Source organism: Labrus bergylta, chromosome 13 (assembly GCF_963930695.1).
Source record: "Labrus bergylta chromosome 13, fLabBer1.1, whole genome shotgun sequence".
NCBI lineage: Eukaryota > Metazoa > Chordata > Actinopteri > Labriformes > Labridae > Labrus > Labrus bergylta.
In genome coordinates this window covers 20,847,655-20,871,321 of record NC_089207.1, presented here as the reverse complement: position 1 = coordinate 20,871,321, position 23,667 = coordinate 20,847,655, and the positions used below count along the sequence as shown (strand labels likewise).

Genomic DNA, 23,667 nt, shown 5'->3' with positions numbered 1-23,667 from the left:
AACTTAAGACAACAGTTTGCATGCAACTTTCTGAAAACTTAAAATTGTGGCTTTGCAGAAAAATCTCTGTTTTTGAGTCCCTGTAGAATCAAGCTATGAAGATTTACATGTTGCCAAATTGTGTTTCTAACAAGAACATATCATCAGTGGGGATAGAAAGGGTAAAAACAAATAAAATTAATTTGCTTGCGTGAGTCCACAAACATCAGGCCACCCCTCCATAAGTCAACGCCCCAGGTGGACCACAGTTAAACAAGGGCTAGCATTTATTTTGTAATCTGTAACCACTTCCTGTTTATGTGCTTCAGTTCATGTCTATGGCTGAATCTCAATGTCCTCCCTGAACCCTGAGCCCTGAGCCCTTACTGACTTTATTGACGTCACCTGGAAAGTGATTGAGTGATTGAGGCTGCGAGGGCTCCAATGGTTAAATACAAATGGGACAGTACTTTGTGACTTCTCTGTAACCATGACAGCATGATGTAATGTGGCAAAAGCTTATTTAACGTTTTTTACTTTTCTCACTCACAGCCATGGTGCTTATAAAAAGTTCTACTCAGTAAAGGCCTCTAAATAGATTTATTCGTTGTGGGATAAATAAATATTTATCTTATCTTATGGGACTAATTTCTCTCTCTCTCTCTCTCTTTTTGTTTATAGACTTGCAAATAAGTTCTGAATTAGCTGTAGTTTCCAAATAACCTCTTTTAGTAGACTGTAAATAGAGCGTGGTTTCACCTGTTTTTTACCGTCTCTACCTTTTTTCAGTTTTATGGCATTTGTTTACCTTTCAATTCTTGTGGGCTTCCCCGGGAAATCATATGTTTCCCGTCACAATGCTATGAACTATGGGTAATTCCCTCACGTTAAGTCTGCAGATATGCCCACTTATGGACAGGGTGCATAAAGGGCTCATAAAGTTAGCGAGAGATCCCTCAAACACTTGATGATTGACAGTGGGACAGCACTAAGCCCTCACAGAATTACCAGGAACGAGCACCAAAGTTAGTGAGTGTAGACAATCGAGATTGGGCCCATGTTCCATCTACCAGAAGGGCCTTACTGTATTTCAAAATAAAAGCACGGTTGGATTCAAACAGGAAGTAAAGTACGCTTAGCTTAAAATAAAAGCCGAGCAGAATCAGTTTTGAAATGCTAAATAATGGGCATCCCTAGATAGAAGCAAATATCTCACCTGTCTTCACAAACTAAAATGATCCCTGGGCTCTGAATGAACTGATCCTTTAATCCGTCTAAAAAGACAGCTGACGTTTCCGACAGTACCTGTGTACAGGTGTGTCTGCAGGAAGCAGCTGGACAGTGAAGCCACCGGACGATGTCCACTCAGTGACCAGCCTCCTCCTCCACCTGTCTCCACACACACACACAGGCACGCACACACACACACACACACACACACACACACACACACGTCTGAAAACCTACCCTCAGAGTGGGAGGTGCAGGGTCACCTGATCCCCTCTCCAAGAGGCAGCGATCCACCTGCTCAGGTGTCTGTTAGAAACAAAGTGCAGGCCCAGCAGGAGGGCAGCCTTCAGGACGGAGAGTGCAGAGGGAGAAGAAAAAGAACAAAAAGGAGAGGAGGAGACCGAAACAGGAAACAGGGGAGTGGGATCTCTGAAGTCGGGGGGTGATATGGTCTTAGACAACGCACAGCTGAGCGTGGACAATGGCACCATGACGAAGAGCTTGGTGGAGATCAGTACGTTGGATTCCTTCCGGCTTGTTTCTTTTTCTTCATCGCGTCGTCTTTCCTTCTTGATTATTTTTGTCTCCATATCATCGTCACTCATCGAGCTGTTTCTGGTCCCTTCTTGTGTTTTCAGATCCTGATGCCAACACAGCTGCCCCCCCAACAGTGAGTACAGAACATGAAGTGGGATTAGTGCTGACACATGAAGACCTGAGAAAAGACCACCACACATCACATGACGTCTGTAGGCAGGAGGGTTAGGGGTTTTCATGTTTTCCTAAATGTGTTTGATATTTAAAGAGTTGGACTGTTTATTGGTTGGCATGTTAACATTCTCCTGATAGGGTCAAAGGTCACACTTGTTATATACAACAGTGATTAATGGTTTAATAGTTTCCTCAAAGCTTGTTTTCATTTGATAGTTATGTCCAGTATTTGAGTCTGAGCAGAGGCGGCTGGCTTTTTTATCTTTTTTTTTTTAAGATTTATTTTTGGGCTTTTTGTGCATTCAATGGAGAAACAGGACAGTGAACAGAGCCAGAAATCAGGGCGTGAGAGTAGGAAACGACATGCGGGAAAGGAGCCACAGACCAAACCCGGGCCGCCCGCCTGGAGGACCATAGCCTCCACACATGGGGCCCCCGCACCAGCCACCAGCGCACCAGACGACGGCCTATTGAACTTTTCCCTCACCCCTTATGATATCTACTTTTTTTAAAAACATTGAGTTTTTGCTTCTCGAGTATGGTTTGTCCTTACAGATATTTTTAAACTTATTGCGATAGCCCTAGATAGTCTGGCACCTCAGGGGTGTAACTTTGTGTCTGCGATTGGTTGATGTGTTTGCTTCCTTAAAAAAATAACAGAATCATAAAAGGTTTGAAAACGCAACCTCTGCTTGTTACAAAGTCGTAGGCGCTGGTTACTTCCAGCACCCTCCACGATACACGAGTAGATATAGATACCCTAAACGATATTTATGTTATAGAGAGGATGGACTTTTCTCATCAGACTAGGGACACATATCAGTGTTAGAGTTAGATACTGTTTTATTTGCATGGGAGATGGTTTCAGAGTCTGCTGTAATCAGAAAACAAATTTAAAATGTTTGGTGGTTAAACGTTGGTCACCAGTTTGTAAGTTAACCTGTTCTTCTTTGTCTTCTTTCTGCCTCAACCTCTCATTCTGCGCTGATATTTTCCTCAAGTTTGGGATCAAAAAGGAAAATTTATCCGTCTATAAATATTGTAGTCTGTACTTTTCACAACTTCTGCAAACACTAGTGACCTTTCTTTACCAATTGTCATCTTCCTTGTCGCTCGATTAAAACCCAGATATCACTTAATCAAAGCCCATGAGGAGATGAACTTCAGAGCTGATTATTTCTCTTTCTTGCTCTCATTTAGGAACCGAAGGCCGAGGCACCAGAGCAGCCGGACCCCTCCAAGATAGAGGTGGTCTCGGTGACAGAGGAAGACCTCCCCACTGTCGAGACCCCCAACACACTAAATGTCAGCCCCCTGGGCAGCTTAGACGCTGACGCCCAATCAGAGAACGAACCTGCCAAACCTGAAGAGTCCAAACCTCCAGCTGCACCCTGCCCGAGCATGCCAATCACCAAGGTGCAGACCTTTATGAGCGGTAAGACTCTGTGATGGTGAGACGGAGTGGATGAGGAGGTTACAGCACACAGAGTAGAGTTACAGGGGGATCTGACTGAAACATGAGAGGACTAACACACTCTGTGACGAGGATAATAGAGCAACAACTGTCCCAGATTCAGTCACATGTTCTACCCTTCAGCTCTTTGTTCGGCCGTCTTTGTCACTTTCACATGAGCAGACTGTTCCCCCCCCCCCCCCTCAGCAGACCTTTCTTTGAGACTCTTAATCAGCTCATTGTTAGCCAACCATCAAGTCCAGGGTCTACTTCAGGGTCTTCCACCAGTTGGATTGGCGTGGAAAAACCTCTGAGGGAAAGTGCCAGGACTTATCATAATCACATGCCCAAATCAATGTGCCAGGTTTTCCTCCAGATCTCTTAGCCTCCTGGCCTTATTTCTTAAGTGGAAGAAACTTATTTTGGCTGCTTGAACCTGCTCTCTCTCTTTCTTTCAGTCACTAGAGATTGCAGATACAAGCAACCAAAATAAGTTGTTGTACGTTTTAACCCTCATCTATAGTCACAAGTATTTTGTATTATGACCAGAAACTAGGTTGGATAAGACCCCCCCCCCCCTCTCTCTGTTTGAACTGTCTGCAGCTAATTTTGTATGAAACTTGAACACTGTGAATGTCTGACGGACCGTTTTGTGCCCGTAGAGGATGACTTGAAGAATAGCTGGAAGAGCAGACTGCTGGCTCATCGCTTGGAGCTGCTCATCTTCTCCTGCGCCATTGTGGCCGTCATTCTCGTTCTGGGCATCGGCCTTGGAGGTAAGGAGCTCCACGCTGTGTGGTTATAATGGAGCCGCTGTAGCATGGCATGCCTCTGCTTCATGTATATTTGATGTGGCCCTTACCTGTTATATAATTTAGGTCTGACCCACGTAGAGACCACATGAGGTCACTGACACATTGTCCCCGATACCCAGCCTTAATTGGACGCTCAGGTTTGTTATGAACGTAGTAGAAGATGTGTGTGTGGTTTTTTTTACAGTCCTATGAGTCTTAGAGGAGGGAAATACTTAGAAAAGTGAACATAAAGAAACTTCTGATGCTTCATAGCTTTCATTTTTCACACTCATTGTTTGATTTTTTATTCTAATTTGGTGTAAAATCATTAAAAACACTCTGAGTGCACCTGTGGTCTGACATCCTGGAGGTGCAGGAGGCGGGTTTCACACTAACAGTTCTGGGAAGCAGCTGGTGTTGAATGTTGTGCTGATAACAGATCACAGCTCACACGGTTTAAAGATCGGATGTATTTCTAAACAAACACTGAGCTGAAGTCTAACAGGTCAGCTACACCTTGTTGGTCACCTGCCGATGAGGTCGGTGTAAGTAGTACAGTAGACTGAGTGCAAATGCAGCAGAGTAAAGACCTAGATCTAGACTGTTACAGTTACACTGCACCCGCCTGTCAATCAGGTCAGCTACATGCCTTATTGTGAATAACTCTTATCCTTCATCAAATCAAAACGGACGAGTCATCAAAACATTTACCCCCCCTCCCCCCCGTACAGTGTGTGCCGATCGAGACATGAGCTAATTAGACCTATTTGGTTTCTGCTCTCTGCTGTAAAAACAGGCTTTTTAGAATGGGTGTGTATGTGACTTCCTGTGCTTCTGCAGCCAGCCTCTAGTGGACACTCGAGGAACTGCAGGATTTTGCACTTCAGCATCCGCTTCATTTGACAACTCCTGAAGTTGCTGCTTGGATACGATACTTGCTGATTTTGGATATCAACCAAGTCCCACACAGATTCCCTTTGTCAAATTAACTCTGTGTGTGTGTGTGTGTGTGTGTGTGTGTGTGTGTGTGTGTGTGTGTGTGTGTGTGTGTGTGTGTGTGTGTGTGTGTGTGTGTGTGTGTGTGTGTGTGTGTGTGTGTGTGTGTCTGTGTGTGTGTGTCTTCAGTGGGTCTGAGCTGCGTGGGGAAGTTTCGCTGCGGCTCTTCGTCTCAGTGTGTCAGCGCCTCGGCTCAGTGTGATGGAGAGGTTCAATGTGAAAACGGAGACGACGAGCTCGGCTGTGGTGAGACAAACGATCAACACAAACATAAATAAATGAGTCAGTTACTCAACTCAATGCAAATATAACCAATAAAAGTCAGAATACTGATAAAGAAAAACTTCCATCTGATGACACAGTCCTGTGAGAGCAGCAGGAAGTCTGTCCAGGAGGATTTATTTGACCAGTTGATAGTAAGAAAGGGGTTGAAAGAAACAATAGGAATGTAGATCCACAGGTTTCACAAAGAGTATCATTCAAGATGGCCCCCAAAATGACCACATCATTACAGCAGAGTTAAGATAGAAACAAACACGAAGAAGAAGAAGAAGAAGAAGGACCGAGAGGAGGAAACAGCTCAGAAAGATTCAGATTTTTTAAATCTGTTTGATATCCTCTTTCTGTCTATATGACAGTGGGTCTGTCTGCTCGTCTCTTGTTTTTTATTGTGCGATGTGTGTGTGTTTCAGTGCGTCTGAGTGGGGGGAGCTCGGTCTTGCAGGTTCAGAAAGGGGGGGTCTGGAGGACGGTCTGCTCAGAGGGCTGGAACAACCTGCTGGGGCTCTCTGCCTGCAGACAGCTCGGATACTCCAGGTTTGTTTTGTGGTTTTTTTCAACGAGCCAATGGGCTTAGATCAGTGATCTCACCCTGACAATGATGTCGCACTGACAAATTTTTATCGAGGGGGGCTAGAACCGAACGTTACATGCGGCTAATGCTACAGCTAACAGGAGGATGTAGGAGAACGCAGAATGTGAGACATGTTCCACATAAATATATCATAAATCAAGTGTATCCTGTGTAAATGTGTCTCTGAGTCATGACTGTCTACAATGAGTGAGAAGCTTGAGTCCCATTGGCTGTGTTGTTGTCAGAGCCGTGTTTACATAGACGGGACAGCCGGCTCCTCCCCTTGTGTATAAAAGAGAGAAGAAGAAGAACATACTCACTGATTATTTGAATGTCATGTAACAGTTTTTAGATCACTGTCATTCTGTGTCAGTTTACATTGCAATGTGAAGCTAAGAGCTAATTAAAGAGCGCTAACATTAGCATGCTAACGCAACAATTCAGGACACAGGTGATTGCAGCTCAAGCAAAGGACTATTTTAAGGGGGACAGGAGCTTAAAACAGCCAGACTGTCAGAGTCAGACTGAGGACTAAATGCATGGTGGGTTTTAGGCTCAGTGTAATGTAAAATGGATATTTTTGTACCTGGAGCATACACGGCTACTCTAGAGAGAGTTTAAATTTAGAGCTGAAGATGAGCGCAGTAGATGCACGTTTGTCAGATTTTAAAGAGTTGACATGCAACATTATAAAAAAACCCTAACCCTAAGTGTAGGATGTTCCATTATTCAAGAATAAAACAATAATAGTTGTCATGTTAAAGATGTAGAAGTCTGTTGATCATCGGGTGTGCATTCTGTGCTGCTGCATGTGTTTCTGTCAGGTACGTGGAGTCATTCTACGTCTCTCTGACCTCCATCGAGCATGACCTTCAGCTATACCTGGTGTCCATCAACCTGAGCCAATCAGAGATCATTAAGCTGCAGAACGCCACAGCCTTCAGGTACAAAGCAGTAAGCACGCCTCTTATTTGAATGATTGAAAAAGGATGCAAACTACCTGTTGACGGTCAGTGACACCTGGCAGCATATCCTGTGCATCATCCAGAGAATCTCCATCGCAGCTTGTTGGGTCGCTTTATTTGATCAAGCTCAATACAGAGGGGTGCACTCACACAATCTGTACCGTGCCCCGGCATGTTTGACCCCCAAAGTCCAGTTTGACTAGTGTGAACTGAAGAGATGTGGACGTATCAGCAAGAGTTTAAATCTACTTTCACCCCTGAGTGAAGCTGCCATTTAGTCAAATTATTACATATTACCTGACATGAATCGGAATATCGAGTCATTTTATTTTTTTGCTAAGTTTCTCTTTGGCCTCGTTCTCCTCCTTCTCCTCCTCCTCCTCCCTCTCCTCTTCCTCCTCGTCCTCTCTTCCTCCTCCTCCTCACAGTAAGACTCAGTGCAGCTCAGGGAAAGTGACCACTCTGAAATGTCTGGGTGAGAACACAAACCGAGTGATGTTGACTGTTGAGTCATGATGAGCACACATGTACTCCTCATGTATTCCTGCACGGCTTGCAGATGTGTGTATTATACTGTGTGTGTCTTATCTCTTTTGGTTTAAAATAACGTCATGACTAACATGTCACTGCTGTGTGTGTATATTTGTCATGTTTGTATTTTTGCATGTATATTTTGCATGTCGTTTGGATATTTGAAGGTTTTCAAGTGTTCCCTGACAAAAGTATTTACCAGTTTGTCGACTGGTCTTTAAACTCCCAAAAACAGCACACATCGTTCCGCTGTTCATCTCCCTCCAATGGCTCCCAGTTACTGCTCACATCAAATTTAGAACTTTACTCCTCCTTACCTAAACTCCATAAACCAGGTCTACACTCCCTCTCGCCCACTATGTCTGATCCAGCCTTCACAACAGTGTCCTAAGTCTCTAGGACATGGTGCAAGAAAGCTCGAGCCACCTAAGCCCTTCAAGAGGGGGCGTGGTCAGACACAGGTCATTTACATTTAAAGGTACAGACACAGAAACAGCCTGTTCTGAGCAGGGCTGAAATAGAGGGGTTTATAGACATGGTCAAACAGTGGATTACAGGATCAGAGTGGATTTAGAACAAGAAACTTCACACACATGTTTTGGGGAGCTCTGAGACTTTTTTACACTGGTTGAAGAGGAGGAGGATATGTGACCTTTATCTGAAGCATGCTGCAACTATTTAAGTTAATCCAGTGTGTGTTTGAATCCACGCCTCAGATAGGCACAATGATGTCTCTCCTTCCCGTCCTCAGAGTGTGGCTCCAGGCCTCGCTACAACACTCGTATCGTGGGGGGCAACATCTCCCGGGTGGGTCAGTTCCCATGGCAGGTGAGCCTCCACTTCAGCAGTGAACACCTGTGTGGAGGCTCCATCATCACGTCACGCTGGATCCTCACTGCAGCTCACTGTGTGTACGGGTGAGTCATGTGCAAACACAAGACAGACACTCAAGACATTTTATCCAGAAGAAATACTGATGGAAATATTGGATCATAGATTCGCTCGGATTGCAGCAATTCAGGCCGGGTACTAGGGTCTGAACAGCAAGCATGTGAAATGATTCGACAAGCGTCTAATCTCTCAGAAACTGGCTGCTTCTTTACTGAACATGTGTTTAAATGTTGTGATTGCCTTTTAGTGTAAAGTCTCCACTTCAAGGCACCGATCTCCCTGCGTTGGTCAAACACACTGATTCTGATGCGTCCTCTCCTGTCTCAGGTTTGCAGACCCCTCCATGTGGGTGGTGCACGTTGGTCTGACGGAGCAGCCAGTGCACGGAGCTCAGTCTCTGTCTGTGGAGCAGATCATCTACCACGCTCGCTACAGACCCAAAGGACTCGACTACGACATCGCACTCATGAAACTGTCCTCTCCTCTGGTTTTTAACGGTAACAGTGTCCCTCTCCCCAGACGTTACTGAGTCCTCACTGTCTCCTTCTCATCCTGCTGCTTGTGATGTGTTCATTGATTCATAGCCAAACAGTCTGTGTCACAGCAGCTGTGTCTAAGCTGCTCCAGCATCAGAGGAGGAAAAGAGTTTAGTCTCGTGGTGATTCCTGTTATAATGTGATGGCTCCAGGTTGCTTTAGATGACACAGAGGCTGTAATGCCTGCTACTTATTTTCTACAGACCAATCGGAGTACTGTAGGTCCACTAAAAGATCTTGTTTTGTCCCCGACATGCTCAGATTCTTATTCTAAGTGTGATCTTTCAAGGAATATCAGACCGTTGCTATGAGTAACTGGCCAATCAGAATCAAGTACACAGCCATGTAATAAGTCTAACTAAGCCTGAGTCCCTTTCGTAGTTTTAGTAGGTCAGACCTCTCTTCAAGTAAGGCGAATCCCCCCCCCCTCCCTCTCAGGTGACACGAGTCCCCCCCTCCCTCTCAGGTGTCCTCCTCTCAGACAGATGAGTGTCATTATCAGGATCAGTCATCTGAAGTCTGACTCTCGCCTCTCCAACATTTATTCTTCAACTTTTTTTTGCACCTTTAGCCCGAGAGGTGGAGTTAGCTCGATGAGGCTAAACAGTGATAATGATCTGTCTCTCTGGGATTTGTAGTCCAATGACAACTTGTAGTTCATTCACATCCTCCTCTGCAGGCCTCGTGGAGCCTATCTGTCTGCCCAACCACAGGGAGGAGTTCCAGGCGGGCACCATGTGCTGGATCTCTGGTTGGGGGTCGACAGAGGAAGAAGGTGAGTCACTTCAGAGTGATGTAATCATTTCTTTATTTCTGAGTCCTCTGGTTCTGATTTAAAGCGTTGTGTTTGCAGGAGAGACAAGTGTTGTTCTGCGCTCAGCCACGGTGCCGCTCCTCTCCACTAAAACCTGCAACCACCCGGAGGTGTACAAGGGCCTCATCTCCTCCTGGATGATCTGTGCAGGATACCTGGAGGGAGGGACCGACTCCTGTCAGGTACACATTTGGGTGGTATTCAACAGAGGAAACAGTGCATCAGTACATCATCATGCATTCTGAAATCAATGCTCCATAAAAGTTTATTATGAAAGTCACAAGTGGAGAAGATCCCACGTCAACGTGCATCTTTAGCTGCATTCTTGTTCATGGAGCATTAAAGGAGCAGCAGCACAGCAGGATTCAACTTCACAAACTGAGTCTGAAAATTACCCTCAAGTAGTTTTGGATGTGTGAGCATCGACTCTCTGGAGATGGGGACGGGGGGAGGCGGCTTTCTCAAATGTTTGAAATTTGGACTGCAGTACCCATTTTAAACACCAAGTGTCAGAGTTACATATTGTTCCTTTAGAAAAATAACTTCTCTTAAAATATTTTGAGTAGAGGGAAACCACAGGCTGCAGCATTACTAAGTTAGTTTTTGTTTATAATCATAAATGTTATAGTTAATATTTGTTGAACCGTATGCTCCAACAGAACAGCAGCCGTATAGACAGCCATCATGTTTAACGGTTACCTGTCTGGCTCTTGTTTCCCTGCATGTTTTAGGCTGAGAGCTGGTCAGACAGATTGGGACTATAACCACTCATCTGTCTGTAACAGCATGTGTCTGTGTACGTGTGTGTGTGTCTTCAGGGGGACAGCGGGGGTCCTCTGGCCTGTGAGCACTCGTCTGTTTGGAAGCTGGTTGGAGCCACCAGTTGGGGGATCGGCTGTGCAATGAGGAACAAACCAGGAGTTTACACTCGTATTACAAGCTCACTCGGCTGGATCAGACAGCAGATGGAGGTCAGTACATGAGAAGAGCTGGGGACCGTTTCAGGACCTCAACAGTTTGACTAAGTTTGACACTAGGTGTCAGAGTTACATATTGCTCCTTTAAGGGAAAGATTTTTCGAAAACAATTTTTGTTTTACACAATGAAATTAAAAGAGAAAACTAGTGAGTGCACATCCAGGCCAAACGCAGCATCTGCCTTACAGGTGCAGGGCAAGAAATGTACGGACTGCAGAGGAAAAGGAAAAAGGACGGCACACTGCACGGCTCCTAATGGGGGATTTTATTAAACCAGGGACACATTTCAATATACAAGAGGCCTGAGTTTGCCCTGGTTTGATTAAATTTGCACATTGGGAACTGAACAGTGTGCAGACTTTGACATGCAGCAGTTATCCCTCGTGTTCCTTCAAATAAAATGGCTGATTTTGTCAGAGTTTGTTGGCTTTGAAAAAAACGATCTCACGGCTGTTCCTGGTTAAAAAATCATTGTCCTCTTCAACAATAAGGTCTCATCTCTGTAGGGATCCTTTCTGTGATGATGTCATCGACACTGCAATAATCTGAGCCTGTCAGGGCCAAAAAACGACTTTTAGAGGACGGACTTTGATCAGGCGCATTATTCCCCGATGCTAACATTGTAGTCTTTCTTTTTGTTGCAGCTGTCGGCTGAAGCCGTTCCAAAATGTTGTACCCGTTAGTCATTCAGACCCCAACATGACGAGCCTCAGTTATAAAACATACCAATCCCTTTTCAAAAACAGAATCTAAACTGGACTTTGAAGGAACGTGCCCTCCAACACACAGCCCATTGTTCTCCATTAAAGCCCGACGGTTCTCACAGGACCAGCTGTCGGTGGCCGCGTTGTGTGATGTTGGAGCGACAGCTGGTTCTCCTCGTTAATGGAATTTGAATCCAGCAGCTGGCGGCAGGAGAGTCGTCTTATTTCTCTGAATCTTTGGACGGCTGCTTCCACACAAAGTTCCTTTAAACGTTTCGATCGTTACCGAGATCTCTCTGACTCAGGTCAGGGGTTTAGGGTCCAGAGTCAGAGGACCCGGGTGGCCCACCTGGGGCGCTGACTTATGGAGGTGTAGCGTGAAGTTTGTGGGTACGCAGATGCAATAAGTTTTCAAGGTGGGCCCATGCCACCCCTCTGGACACGCCCCTGCTCTGACTCCATGACACAAATGATCAAGCGATGAGCAATGGCTGAAAATAATCAGGTGTTTAATAACTAATCTCCTTCTGTATTTATCAGCAGCAAACATTTCTAGTTTTACACTCAACAAAAACATAAATGCTCAAGTGTGATATTATCACAGCTAAAAATAGATGTTTAGACATAAAAGCCTCTTAAATCCCTCCACCTGTCAGGAGCTGATTTTAAAACTTTGAATTGTGGTTTTGTGGGCTTAAGTGCAGAAGACGTAGTAAAGATGAACCTTTAAATCTTGTATATTGATGTTTTTATCTCTTTTGTCTTTCAGAGAGGAGAATCTCACAGCCCTGCGACTCTGAGCAAAGACGACTGAACCAGCTCTCTACCTCTCTCTGAACACTGTGGGACTTCCTTTTAAAAAAAAAAAAAAAATCAAACTCCACAACCAGAACCGTAAGCACTGCAGAGACAAGAGACAGAGCCTGGCAGAGAGTTAGGCATCGTTTATTCCAAAATAGAAAGCTCTAAGGCAAAACAGACGAGAGAAAAGTGAAGAACGCTTCATAAAAAGCAAGACAGACGCGAGTAAAGAGCCGAGAGCGCGGGCCCACCAGGACTCACCCCCCCCCCCCCCCCCAACACTAACACCCGCCTCCCCTCGGCTGCTTCATATTTCAAGTCTCAACTTTACAAGAGGGATATAAACCAGATCACTCAAACTATTGACAGACGACTGTTGTACAGTACAATGTTACAGATATTCAAACAAGAGGCCACCCAGCTTGTGCAGAAATATCAACACACTGATAAAGATTTCCAATGCTTTCACTACGTGTGTGTGTGTGTGTGTAGTGGCGGCGGAAGGGGGGGGGGGCGCGGAGGCTGCAGAGCTTCAGTCCCGGTCCTTCAGGCAGCCCACCAACGACGAGTCCAGCTTTTCCAAACTGCTCTTTGTTTTCAGCGCAGTAGCATGTACATAAATAAAAGTTTAATGCGTGCAAAGAGTCCACTGCTGCTTCTTGTTGTTGATGATGGGTTTCCACGTCAGACCCTCAGCGTCTGACCCTCAGCGTCTGACCGTCCACGTCTGACCCTCGTGATTGTGTGGTTAGCATAGTGTTCTGGATTGTGCATTTGAGAAAGTGACGCCTAAGCTACTAAAATGATTAAAAAGACGCACTGAATGATATACACAATGACGGTAAAACTGGAGCTGCGTTTTTAAAAAAGTCTGAGCCCCACAGTCAGCTGAACTGTGTCAGACGTCTTCAGGTAACTTTTACACAACATAGAGACAACACGATGAACGCCACGCACACGTTCTGCACTTTAGTGTCATTTTGACCCGTGTGACCCCGAGGAGAGGGTCGGACGTTCTTTTTTGTGCTTCTTGGCAAGAATTGTTTAGAAAAGAAAAACGCGTAAGGCCTTGTTAGTATCGTTTAAAACCAATTTAAATAGCAAATTTTTCATCAGCTTTCAAATTCCTTTTTTTTCTATTTTTTAGAAAACTTCAAAGAACCCTGGAAAACAGAGTCGCTAATCTTACTTATGAATCTGTACATAAATATTCCTTACAAAACAGGAGAACACAACAAAATGGAACAAAAACACTAATTACATATGTTTGTATATAAAAATAAGCATCTCTCCATTTTTTTTCCTCCCCCCCCCCCCAAAATGTCTCCGCGTCGGCCCCGTGCGAGAGCCGCGGAGCCCGCCGTGAGAGTGCGCACATCTACTCGAAACACAAGCATGCAAAAAAGTGAAGACAAACCCTCACAGGTACGACTTAAAAGTGTTGGCATCCAAAAAGAGAATTCAACTCAGGGAGGGGGGGGCGAGGGGCCGAGAAAACAACTCAGTCGACATTTAATAACGGAGCATACAAACTTGTTTCGGGTGTTTTTTAACACTTTTTTTTTTTTCTTCTTCCATATGTTTGATTTAATCTTTTTGAGCTTAAATATACAAAAAAAGTGCACTCGCATACGTCAACCAAATAATTAAAAAACGGGTTTCTCAAATGAAACTCGTGATGTACACACACGCAGGGTTAACTGCCCGTTCAGCAGGGTGGAGGGTTGGAAGAGTGCAGGAGCGTTCCCGGGACGTCCTGTAGATTTGTGCTCTGTGTGTGTGTGTGTGTGTGTGTGTGTGTGTGTGCGCGTGTTCTGGAGACTCGCTTGGCGCATGTTGTGTGTAGATCAGAGTGTGAAGGAGCGTGTCCTCTACTGCAACGAGTCGCTGTTGTCCAGGCCCAGCCCAGCCATGTCCGCGTCATCGTCCTCGTCTAGGCTGTCTCCCGACTCGTCCTCGCTGTGGCCCCCCATCATCACCTGCTGCACCGCCAGCGTGGCGCCGTCTGACGTCAGGCTCTGTAGACCCTCCACGTTCATCGTCACCATAGTACCTGAGGAGGAGGGGAAACGATGCTTAGAATTAATGAACGCCTTATGAATATTAAGCCCACTGACGATGATCCCTGCGGCGTGTGAGGTCATAGAAATCTGTTAAGTCAACACATCGTAAAAAACGCCATTGTTATCGGGACATGAGCTTCTCCAATAACCACATCACAAAAGTGGGAAGGTGCTGCGTACCGTCTGGCATGGTAACCTGCTGGTGAGTCCCTCCTCCAGCGATGGAGTCGGGCCAAAAGCGCTGCAGAGGTCGGTTCTGAGGAGTCTTCTTCTTGGTTTTTGGCGTCTCAGACGAGCTGGCGTCCAACATGGGCTGCAGGATCCGCCTCCGTGCATTTATAAACCTGGAGACATGAGACCGGTCAGGTTACGTTTTGTACAGGGGATGGTGCAGTCTCGTGGTTCTGGACTTAGGTTTGTGGACCGCCTGAAGAGGGCGCCTCGACTCACCAGTTGTTGACCTGCAGAAGTGTCAGGTTTGTCTGAGTGGCGATCTGTTTCTTCTCGTCCTCTGTCGGATACGGATGCTGCAGACAGAAAAAAAAATACTTCAGTGTTTTGTCTCCATGACAACAGTCTGTTGACAATGGCCACTGTGCAACCGACACTGCTCTGTTACTTTTTACTGCATGTTTTATATTTGAGATTGTTTATTTCAATATCAGACACAGAGCGAGGAGGGTGTGGGTACAAGACACGATCTGTAGGAGACAAAACTACAGGAAATATCATACATTTGGAAAAGAGCGCCCGTGACGTCAAAAGCGCTTTTCTGAGAAGTTGAAAGATTTTCAACTTGAGCGCTTCCAGCAGCCACACAAAAAAGGCAGACCACACAGAAAACAATGCTGAGCGCTGCGCTTTTTCTCAGGGCGGCTGCCTGCTGCTGTGAATGCTCGCTCCTCATTGAAAACAATTGGATAAAAAGACGCTGGCGCTCAAAAGAAAAACGGCAGGTGGACACGGGGCCTTAGAGAGGCAGAGACTCGGTTCACACAGACTCACCCCGATGTGCTGGAAGAGCCACGAGCGCATGACGTTGGTGGCTTGTTTGGGTAGAACTCCACGTTTGTTCTTGGTTGAGTTGTCGTCGTGATTGAAGAGGTTCAGGTCCTGGTGGAACTGCAGCTGGAGCTGAGCAGGGAGACGGACATGAAGCGACTTTACACAAATAAAAGTGTTCTAATTCAAACCCTGTACCGTTACTTTATTTGTATCCACTAGCCAAAAATCAGACTCGTGAGTTAAGGAGTGGCAAATATCAGAAAATCCTTAAATCTGCAGAATGATAATTCCATTTATGAACCACAGCACAGATGTCATAGCAGGAATCCTGTTTTTATGACTTCATATTTGCAGAAAGTATCCTGCTCCATAATGTCGGTATAACACATTGCATAATGGGATAAATATATTGTTCTTTGTCTTACATTTTAGTGAACATGCAACAGATTTATTCTGCAAACCATTTCATCACACAGAGTCAAACATGTGCAGACAGTCTCACTAAGAGGTGTTCTACCTGATTGTTTTGGACACGTATTGTCCCCGGAGAGAGCGCCTGTGTTACCACCTGGCCCTGTGGAGTGACGACTGTAACAGGCTGGTACACCGTGCCACCTGGATGAAACACACACACACGTTCAGCACAGTATAATCAGCTGAGAGCAGGCTGCAGAGAAGCTCTGAGCTAAGCGTCCCACTGGTTCATGTCAGAATGTCAGCTGCAGTCACAACAGTACAGTACCTGAGGAAGGGGTTGTATGCCATGGTGACATACCTGCGACCACCTGGGCGGGGTTAACCGCTGTCACGGTAACATTCCCTTGTTGCAGAGCCGACGCTTGCACCATGATCTGACCTTGAGGACTGATGGTCCCCGAGATGGAGCTGGGGGTCTGCAGAACATAGAGCACATGTTTGATTTAACTTCCACATGTTGAGCAGGTCACATTATCAGAAAATAAAACAACAACATGCAGGTTTATGTTGTTGCCATTGATGCGTCGCACCTGAGTCTTGATGGGGGAGAAGCTGGGGGCCTGGCCTTGGACGGGGGAGTAGGGGCTTCCCGGGTCTCCACTCAGCAGAGTCTCACTGTTCATCTTGGTCTTGAGACAGGCGATGTAGCGGCTGCAGAAGTCCTTACACAGGTCGCTCACCTTCTCCAGCTCCAGCAGGTGGATCCGCAGCACCTGGATGGCTTTCACCATCTGAAGTAGAAAAATGTACAAAACAATTAAGAGTGAACTACATGGCCTTGGTGCGAGGTTAGTCCTTTTTCATATTTTATAATCCAGGACAATTACACGTTAACTGCAACTTATAAAAAGATGCATACGCCTGTCCAGAGCACAATCCAGAACACACAGCACACGTTTTAGCACCAGCAGTTGGGATAAGTGTGTCAGATTCTTTCTTCTACATGTAGCTCTTTGTTGAGAGATGCTGAATTTCAAACATCCAAGAGGTCAGAGTCAGCTGCAGCACGGTGATGCATGTTTTAACTTAAACAGCAAAACCAGATTCACAGAAATTATGATGCTGATCGTTGAATCTGATCATCCAGGGAGGGTCCAGTGCTCCAATGAAACGAAGCATTAAAGAATCAACGGTGGACACGACTGCATCACACTGTGCTGCTGAGGTCACAGGTCATTGTCTTGAGTGTGTGTGTGTGTGTGTGTGTGTGTGTGTGTGTGTGAGCAGGGCTTTCCACACATTTCTTGTGAAATACCTCATGTGCCTGATTTAGTTTTGTCAAATACCTCAGCACTTAAAAATGTCTCTCAGTTTTATCATGAGCCCCCAAAAATAAAAATCTGGAGCCAGAGATCAGAAAGATGCTGAATGTAGCTTTCCTTTACCTATTTATGAATTTAATAATAAAAAGGATGCTCCTGATAGGCAGCAGAGGTATCTCACCAGGTTGTCAAGTTCGGGGTCCTCGCTGAAGAAGGGTTTCCCCTCCTTCTCCTGACAGCGGACAAAGTTCTCGATGTCCACATCGAAGCTGGCCGAGGTGATGCAGTCTGAGCTCATCGTGGACTGTTCACACTTCTCAAACAGCAGGGCCAACAGAGGGAACAAGGGGTGCCTGTGAAAGGTGCGCCCACACACACACACACAAAAGAAGATGGTATATTTAGTTAAAAATAAGGATGTGCATTTTCTCTGGAGTATATAAAGCATGGAAGACAACAAAAGGTGTTAAAGCATCCCGCTGCGTGAGGATTAAAAGGCAAATTATCTGCCGTGCATCTTTTATGAACCCTGGACTGCAGCATCATGACTCTGCAGCTCTGATCTTTAATAAATTAGCTCTCAGTGAGAGCGCGTGATGTATTTTTAGGGCCTGATTAGACTAGAAGTGTGCAGCGAGGACAAACAAAGACAGAGAGCAAATCAGAAAGTCACATGAAAAAGGGGAGGACTCTAACGAAATGATGGATCAGTTTCTGTCCAATCTGAAAGGAATACATTTAAAACCAACAAAAAAAAAAAAAAAACTCGATTTAGAACGAGGTGGAACGTCACTCGGCTTCTTCCTCACTAAACACATGCAGTTTTTCTCTCTACCGGTATATGGAGGCTTTATCCGCGTCCATGGGTGTCTGCGGCTCTGTTGGTTCCGGGCTCGGCGCCTCTGCCAACGTCTCCTCGATAAACTTCTGCTCCGTATCGCTGTCCACCTTCACGATTTGTATCTGTGGTGGGGGGAAAAAAAACCACAAAAAAGGAGTTAGAAAAAGAAAGCAAAGCATCCCGGAGACGAAAAGAGAGAGACGGAGGAGAGGTGAAGAGGAAGGCGGGGAGTGAGAGACGTTAAAGACATCATGTGAAGAGCTGGAGTAGCTGCAGGGAAAGATTCACAGAGCCTTACTTTAACACTTTAGAAAGTCATGAGGACACCATTTGAGGAAACTATACATCTTTCATAAAGACTCACTTTGGTGTGATGAGAATTCAGACTTCATAAACGCAGACGTTGAATTGTCTTTAGTTTACAGTCCTGCACATTAAACTGATTAGTCATCAATTTATTCTTCCAGTTTTGCTCAACCAGACTCAGAACGGTTTCGAGCAAATCAGGTTTAAACATTCAGTGAATCTGTTTTGGGGATTTCGCCTTTCACAGTAAATAAATGCAAGTATAAATCAAGTAAACAGCTGTGCCCATACTATAAAGAAAGTTAAATTAAATGCATGCAAAATCAAACTACTAATGATTAGAACTAGGTGTGTTCCGCCTGTTTAATATAAAGACTGAGACGTACAGTCTGTGCAGGAATGTGCAGAAGTTTACAGAACAACTAAGAGTATCTCTAGAGGACGGATACACCATGTCTGCTTCTCTTTGTCAGCAAATTATAAGTAGACTTCAACCAGACAGTGTCTAGTTACAGTCCCCATGCAACCCTTAAACACTTCCCTGTCACACCTGTCGCAAATAAAGGGAAACATTAAAAAGAGCGCAGTGAAGGAACATCACATTCACTGTGGCCAGGTTTCTCCTCCTTTTTTTTTGCTTCCACACATTTTTTTTCTTCACACCGTGTCTGCCTACCAGTGATGCAGAGCATAAATCCCATCCCCGACCATGTGACTGAGCTCAACAATGACTTAGATTGAGCACAAACGAGCTAAAAATAATCGTTGCTTGGGGCGGAAAATTTCTCATTAGTCATAGATCCATTTCAGCTCTCAACACCCCCCCAAATTTGGCACTCAGATGAGGATGTTTGGTAAGCGATTTACATAAGCACAGACAGAAACACTGAGCAGAAAGCAGACTTCACACTGCAGCAGTGTCTTTCTCGTACAGTGATTTATTTGTGGTGGTCAGCCACAGACAGACAACACGCTGCCAGCAGATTACTAGAACTGATGTAATAGTTTGTTCTACATGCAGAAAGTGTTTCCCTTTGTTTGGCTTTCCAGACAGACTTATCGTCTCTAAAAATAACTGAAAGCTGAAAGTGGTAGCCTGAAACATATCGGTGTTGTTTGTCGCCTGTTATTCGTCTGTTAACTCGAGCGAGCGAGCAGAAAGAGTGCAGTAGGAGCAGGCTGTGTGGGCCTCGAGGTCCCTCTCACCCACCTGCTGCTCTCCCTTTGGGTACTTGTCTATGGAGACCGACTGGGCTGCCATCACGTTCACTGCAGATGCTGCAAACACTGGGGCATTATAGAGAGCGGGAGGGACAGGTGGCCAACCTGCACGACACACAGCTTCAGTTAGACTACCTGGAAGAGATGCCTACGGTGAAGCATGAAGCAAAGCATGTCAAAATGAAACCACATGATGTCAGAATCAAACATTATTATCCGCAGCTTGGGTGTGATTTAAACGTGAACCACAAAGACAGTCGCTCTGACATTTTTAAGTATAATAGCTTTATAAGAATAAACCAATGTTTCCATAAAACCCTGACTTTCTGAACGCTCGTTATCTTATGCAAATCATCATCACATTCACCCTTTTATCAGCTCTTAAAAGATGCTTCACTGTTGCCTAGCAACTTTAAAAAAATGTACTCTATGAGCTAACATACATAATGAATTAAGCTTTCATAAGATAATAAGTCGTGACATCAGAGGAAGAACAATAGTCTTTTTTTTTTTACAGAAGAAAATAATAAAATATTATCTAAAGCACCCTCCTGTTTGCTAACACCCTTTAAAAAAAGGACTAATGCAGTTCCTGTCCTTACATTAAAGTAGTTTATGTTCATTACTTTTCTAAATGTTGTCAATGTAGAAGATCTCTGAATATTCATTTGGTGTTTGTTTATTTATTTGAATTTTGTCTTTAATTTTTATGTTGCAAATGGAGCCGCTGTGATGTGAGACTCATTTCAGACATAAAGTTTAATCATCAGTAAGATAATAGTTCAGAGGGGATGAACAATCTTGTGTCATTATTCCAAACAACAAGTCATTAAGATGGCCGTTTGTGAGGTCAGTATGTACGACTGATTTTCCTCTTTAAAAAACAGAACAAGAGATGGGGTGGCGGTGACCTAGTGGTTAAAGCGTGTGCCTCATGTACAGAGGTAAATGGACTTAAGCTTGTATTGTTTTTGTCTTCTGACTACTCAAAGCACTTTTACACATCGAAGTCACAACTACACATTCACAGGTTGCTGTGTTAAGTGACCATCAGAAGTAGCTGGGGATCGAACCCCCGACCTTCAGGTTGAGAGGCGACCGACTCTACCAACTGAGCCACAGCCGCTCTGGATGGGCGGTCCAGGTTCGAGTCCGACCTGTGGCTTCTTCCCCTCTCTCTCTCTCCCCCTGATTTCTGACTCTATCCCCAGTCCTGCATCTATAATAAAAGGCATAAAAAGCCCCCAAAAATAAACCTTTAAAAAAAGCAACCATGTAGCAGTTGCAGAAAGCAGACATACAGTAAAACATAATACATGAGGTGACACATGAAAACCAGCAGATCCTCAAGAAAGGCAGAGTATTTTAGCTTCTTCTCTGTTGCCATCACCTCCTTGTTCTTATTGACGTGTTTGTAAAAGTTACCGCTCTTCTAAATCATTCATCCCCTCTTTTTTATATATATTAGGTTTTATATTTCTACTGTCTTCACATCTTTTTACAATCACAGATCCCTTATTTACTTTTATTTGAATGTTTCATTCAGCCTTGTTGTATACTCATCAGTCTGTTCAACAACTTTTTGTTCCTATTTTAAATATATTTTAGTTTTTTTGTGTGATTTGTTGTCTGTACATCAATGTGTTTTGTGTTTTATGTTTATAAGCTGCTTCAAACTTCCTCCAAAGAGGAACAAATAAAAGTGTTTTGTTGTGAATAGATGAAGGGGCACATTTATAACCATTTTGGGTTTTTTTGGGTTTTTTTTTTTAAACAAACATTAATGATCACAAGTCCTGGAAATACCTTAAAAGTTTAATTCTCCAGCCATGTGGTTTGTTGTTATAACAGTGAGCTTATGTTACCCTGCTTACACACCCACTTAGCATGTAGCCGTGTGTTAGCCGGCGGCACAGAGGGGTAAAAGTTTAAGAAAGCCTTTGGGCTAATATTAGCCATCTGCCCTTTAGGTGTGCTAACGTTACAGCTCTTAACAGACAAAGCAGCCCGCCTTGTTTACCCACAACATGAAGCTAGCTCCTAACATTAATGCTACATCCATTAGCTCGCCAAATTAAGATTAAGTGAAGAAAAAACCCCGCTTCAGCTAACATTAGCAGCGCGGCTAGGTGTTAAGGTTAAAAGTGTTTCTCATGCTGGTACGGGGCAGCCAAAATGCAAAGCGCCATATTTAGCTAAGTGGGGGGGGGGGGGGGGAATCACTGCCAAAAAGCAAGCTAACCCAGCTAGCCAGGTATAAAAAAAGACCCCGCTGCGGATTGATACGAAGCGAGCGACCGAACAACGAGGCGGCTTCGGCCGGTCTTTGAATTAACAGTTAAAATGACTGTGTATCTAAATGGCTGTGTGGAGTATGTTCTGCTCCACTACGGTAATGTAAAGAAGCATCGGCGGCACACAAGGCTAGCCCGGCTCTTCGTCAAATCCTTCCCACATCAGTCAATCAATCAAGCGGGGACAGCTGCCCTCTGCTTCCCCTCCCTCCGCGTGAACGTTACAACTGTCGGGCCTCGTTTCTCGCCCTTTGCTTTTCCTCTATCCTCCTCTGCCCCCAAAACGCCGACATATTTTTTTACCCCCCCTCCTCCTCCTCCCCTGTATACAGATTTTTTTTTTTTATTCTTCCCGGAGCTTCGTCGCTTCTGCTTCCCCTCCGAAAACACCCTCCGCCGCCCCGGCTAGGTCCGCGCTCCTCGCCCCGGGGCATTATTGCGTGCGGCCCAGATTGTTTGATTGATAGGGAACGGAAAAAGAGGGATTTTGAGTGACAGCTTACCTGAGTGCCAATCTTCGTCACACTGACAAGCGGCTGCAGCAATCGGGACCCGCAGTTGTCGCGTTGCGTCATCGCGTAAGGGCACGCAGGGGCGCTCGGCTCATGAATATTTATGAGGTGGGCGGAGTCATGACGTCCTGCTGCCTAAAGAGTCCCTGAGCACCCTGCTGGGGGTTGGAGTTACCAGGATTTAAGTTACACACGTAAATAAGTATTTTTAAGCAATGGGTTGATAATTACACACTCATTGCGTGTCATTTGTTCACATATACTGAGTTTTTATCAGAATATAACACTCCCACACTCCCTAGAGATTTGTGTTTGATACTATTCCCCCAGGAATTAATTGCTGTTTTCATGCAACCCAGATATTATGCATCAAAAGAAGCTGCATTAAGCATCCGAATGGAGTTTGGTTCCTTTGTGAGCATAACAACTAATTATAGCACAGTATTAGAGAGAGAATACATCGGAACAAATTTAGTAAACCTGTTTCTTTCCTTGTTAGGGATTATAAGCATGAAGATATAACCTGTAATAACGTGTTATTGACCAAGAGAAGGGGCCTATTTTGTGTCAGACAAGGTTTTAGAGGCATCTCTGAAAATGTAGGTTCATTTAGTTATTACACTGCAGAAAACTCTATTTGTCTAATTTATGGTGAACAATGTCTACATCTAAATCAGAAAGTACACATCCTATTTCAAGATACACAACAAGAAAATGTTCTTGGCCTATTGGTAGATTTATCACAAGCAATTTAGGCCTTATACATCGCTTTTAATATCTCTAAATAAGATGTTTGTTTGGACCTTTCAGATAAATATGGCGTATAATAAGTGTATTGATATATTTAAGACCAGAAACCAAACACACACACCTCACACAACTCAAATAATAACTCAGCTTCTTTTTGCTGCAGGGATTGTCTTCATGGACACACCTGTGGGTTTGACCTTTATCATTTTCCCACACACTCAGTTTAATATGAATGTAAGTAAACTAGCTGCATTAAAGAAAAGCTACTGAGCTCTCTCTCATATTCAAACTAAAACTATTCATTATTTTCATACGATGCTCCTGATTCCTGAAATGTCATCCAACACATTTGAAAAATTAAGACTCTGCCCTCATATGGAGCCTTTAAGGGCATAGTAATGGACCATTGTGCATCAATTTGTAACTTTTTTAAGCTATGTTGCTGGCTGTTTTCTAGATATGTGACTGTTTTCTTTTTAGCTGATTTTGGGGTTTTTTCCTACCTCAGTGTCTTTCCAGTTAAAATAAAGGTTTTTGAATTGAATTACTTGTTTCAATTGCAGATCCTTAGGACCTATAGGACCGTTCTTTGAGGAGGTGACTGGATTAACAACTCATAAACCTGAAAATTATGCATTCACAAACACATGCAACTGGACGGAAAGGAAACTGCAAATGTAACCAGTTTAGAAAAGGTATAA

The 23,667-nt window shown here is 44.5% G+C and overlaps 2 protein-coding genes across 5 annotated transcripts; one reads left to right on the top strand and one right to left on the bottom strand.

Annotated features, from left to right (window-relative positions):
- The first annotated feature begins 1,575 nt into the window (after positions 1-1,575).
- On the top strand, positions 1,576-12,328 carry tmprss3a (transmembrane serine protease 3a). Its single transcript, XM_065962289.1, has 14 exons — positions 1,576-1,723; positions 1,848-1,879; positions 3,121-3,355; positions 4,036-4,149; positions 5,293-5,409; positions 5,856-5,979; positions 6,841-6,960; positions 7,410-7,456; positions 8,264-8,429; positions 8,731-8,900; positions 9,619-9,714; positions 9,793-9,935; positions 10,572-10,724; positions 12,204-12,328. The coding sequence occupies exons 1-14, from the start codon at positions 1,657-1,659 to the stop codon at positions 12,246-12,248; spliced, it is 1,629 nt and encodes a 542-aa protein (XP_065818361.1). The 5' UTR covers positions 1,576-1,656; the 3' UTR covers positions 12,249-12,328.
- Positions 12,329-12,363: 35 nt separating this feature from the next.
- Positions 12,364-22,328, bottom strand: pknox1.1 (pbx/knotted 1 homeobox 1.1). 4 transcript variants are annotated; one of them, XM_020635462.3, is made up of 11 exons: positions 22,208-22,328; positions 19,400-19,558; positions 17,878-18,005; positions 17,224-17,395; positions 16,311-16,511; positions 16,046-16,196; positions 15,821-15,918; positions 15,304-15,432; positions 14,749-14,825; positions 14,479-14,642; positions 12,364-14,288 (listed from the first exon to the last, which is right to left on the bottom strand). In XM_020635462.3, exons 1-11 carry the CDS (start codon positions 22,277-22,279, stop codon positions 14,107-14,109), a joined length of 1,533 nt encoding a protein of 510 aa, XP_020491118.2. In that variant the 5' UTR covers positions 22,280-22,328; the 3' UTR covers positions 12,364-14,106. The 4 variants fall into 4 exon arrangements, with proteins under 4 accessions (XP_020491118.2, XP_020491117.1, XP_029133465.1 ...); XM_020635461.3 differs by having other exon boundaries at positions 19,400-19,515; positions 22,208-22,324; XM_029277632.2 differs by having other exon boundaries at positions 19,400-19,545; positions 22,208-22,224.
- Positions 22,329-23,667: the final 1,339 nt, after the last annotated feature.

Bases quoted from the DNA above. Each gene is read 5' to 3' on its own strand.
- pknox1.1 (XM_020635462.3), bottom strand. From the start codon at position 22,279: ATGACGCAACGCGACAACTGCGGGTCCCGATTGCTGCAGCCGCTTGTC. The intron at 15,919-16,045 runs GTACTGTACTGT...TGTTTCATCCAG, and splicing joins GCATACAACCCCTTCCTCAG to GTGGCACGGTGTACCAGCCT. The intron at 14,826-15,303 runs GTGAGTCTGTGT...TTCTGTCTGCAG, and splicing joins GGCTCTTCCAGCACATCGGG to CATCCGTATCCGACAGAGGA.
- tmprss3a (XM_065962289.1), top strand. From the start codon at position 1,657: ATGGTCTTAGACAACGCACAGCTGAGCGTGGACAATGGCACCATGACG. The intron at 1,880-3,120 runs GTGAGTACAGAA...GCTCTCATTTAG, and splicing joins ACACAGCTGCCCCCCCAACA to GAACCGAAGGCCGAGGCACC. The intron at 10,725-12,203 runs GTCAGTACATGA...TTTGTCTTTCAG, and splicing joins GGATCAGACAGCAGATGGAG to AGAGGAGAATCTCACAGCCC.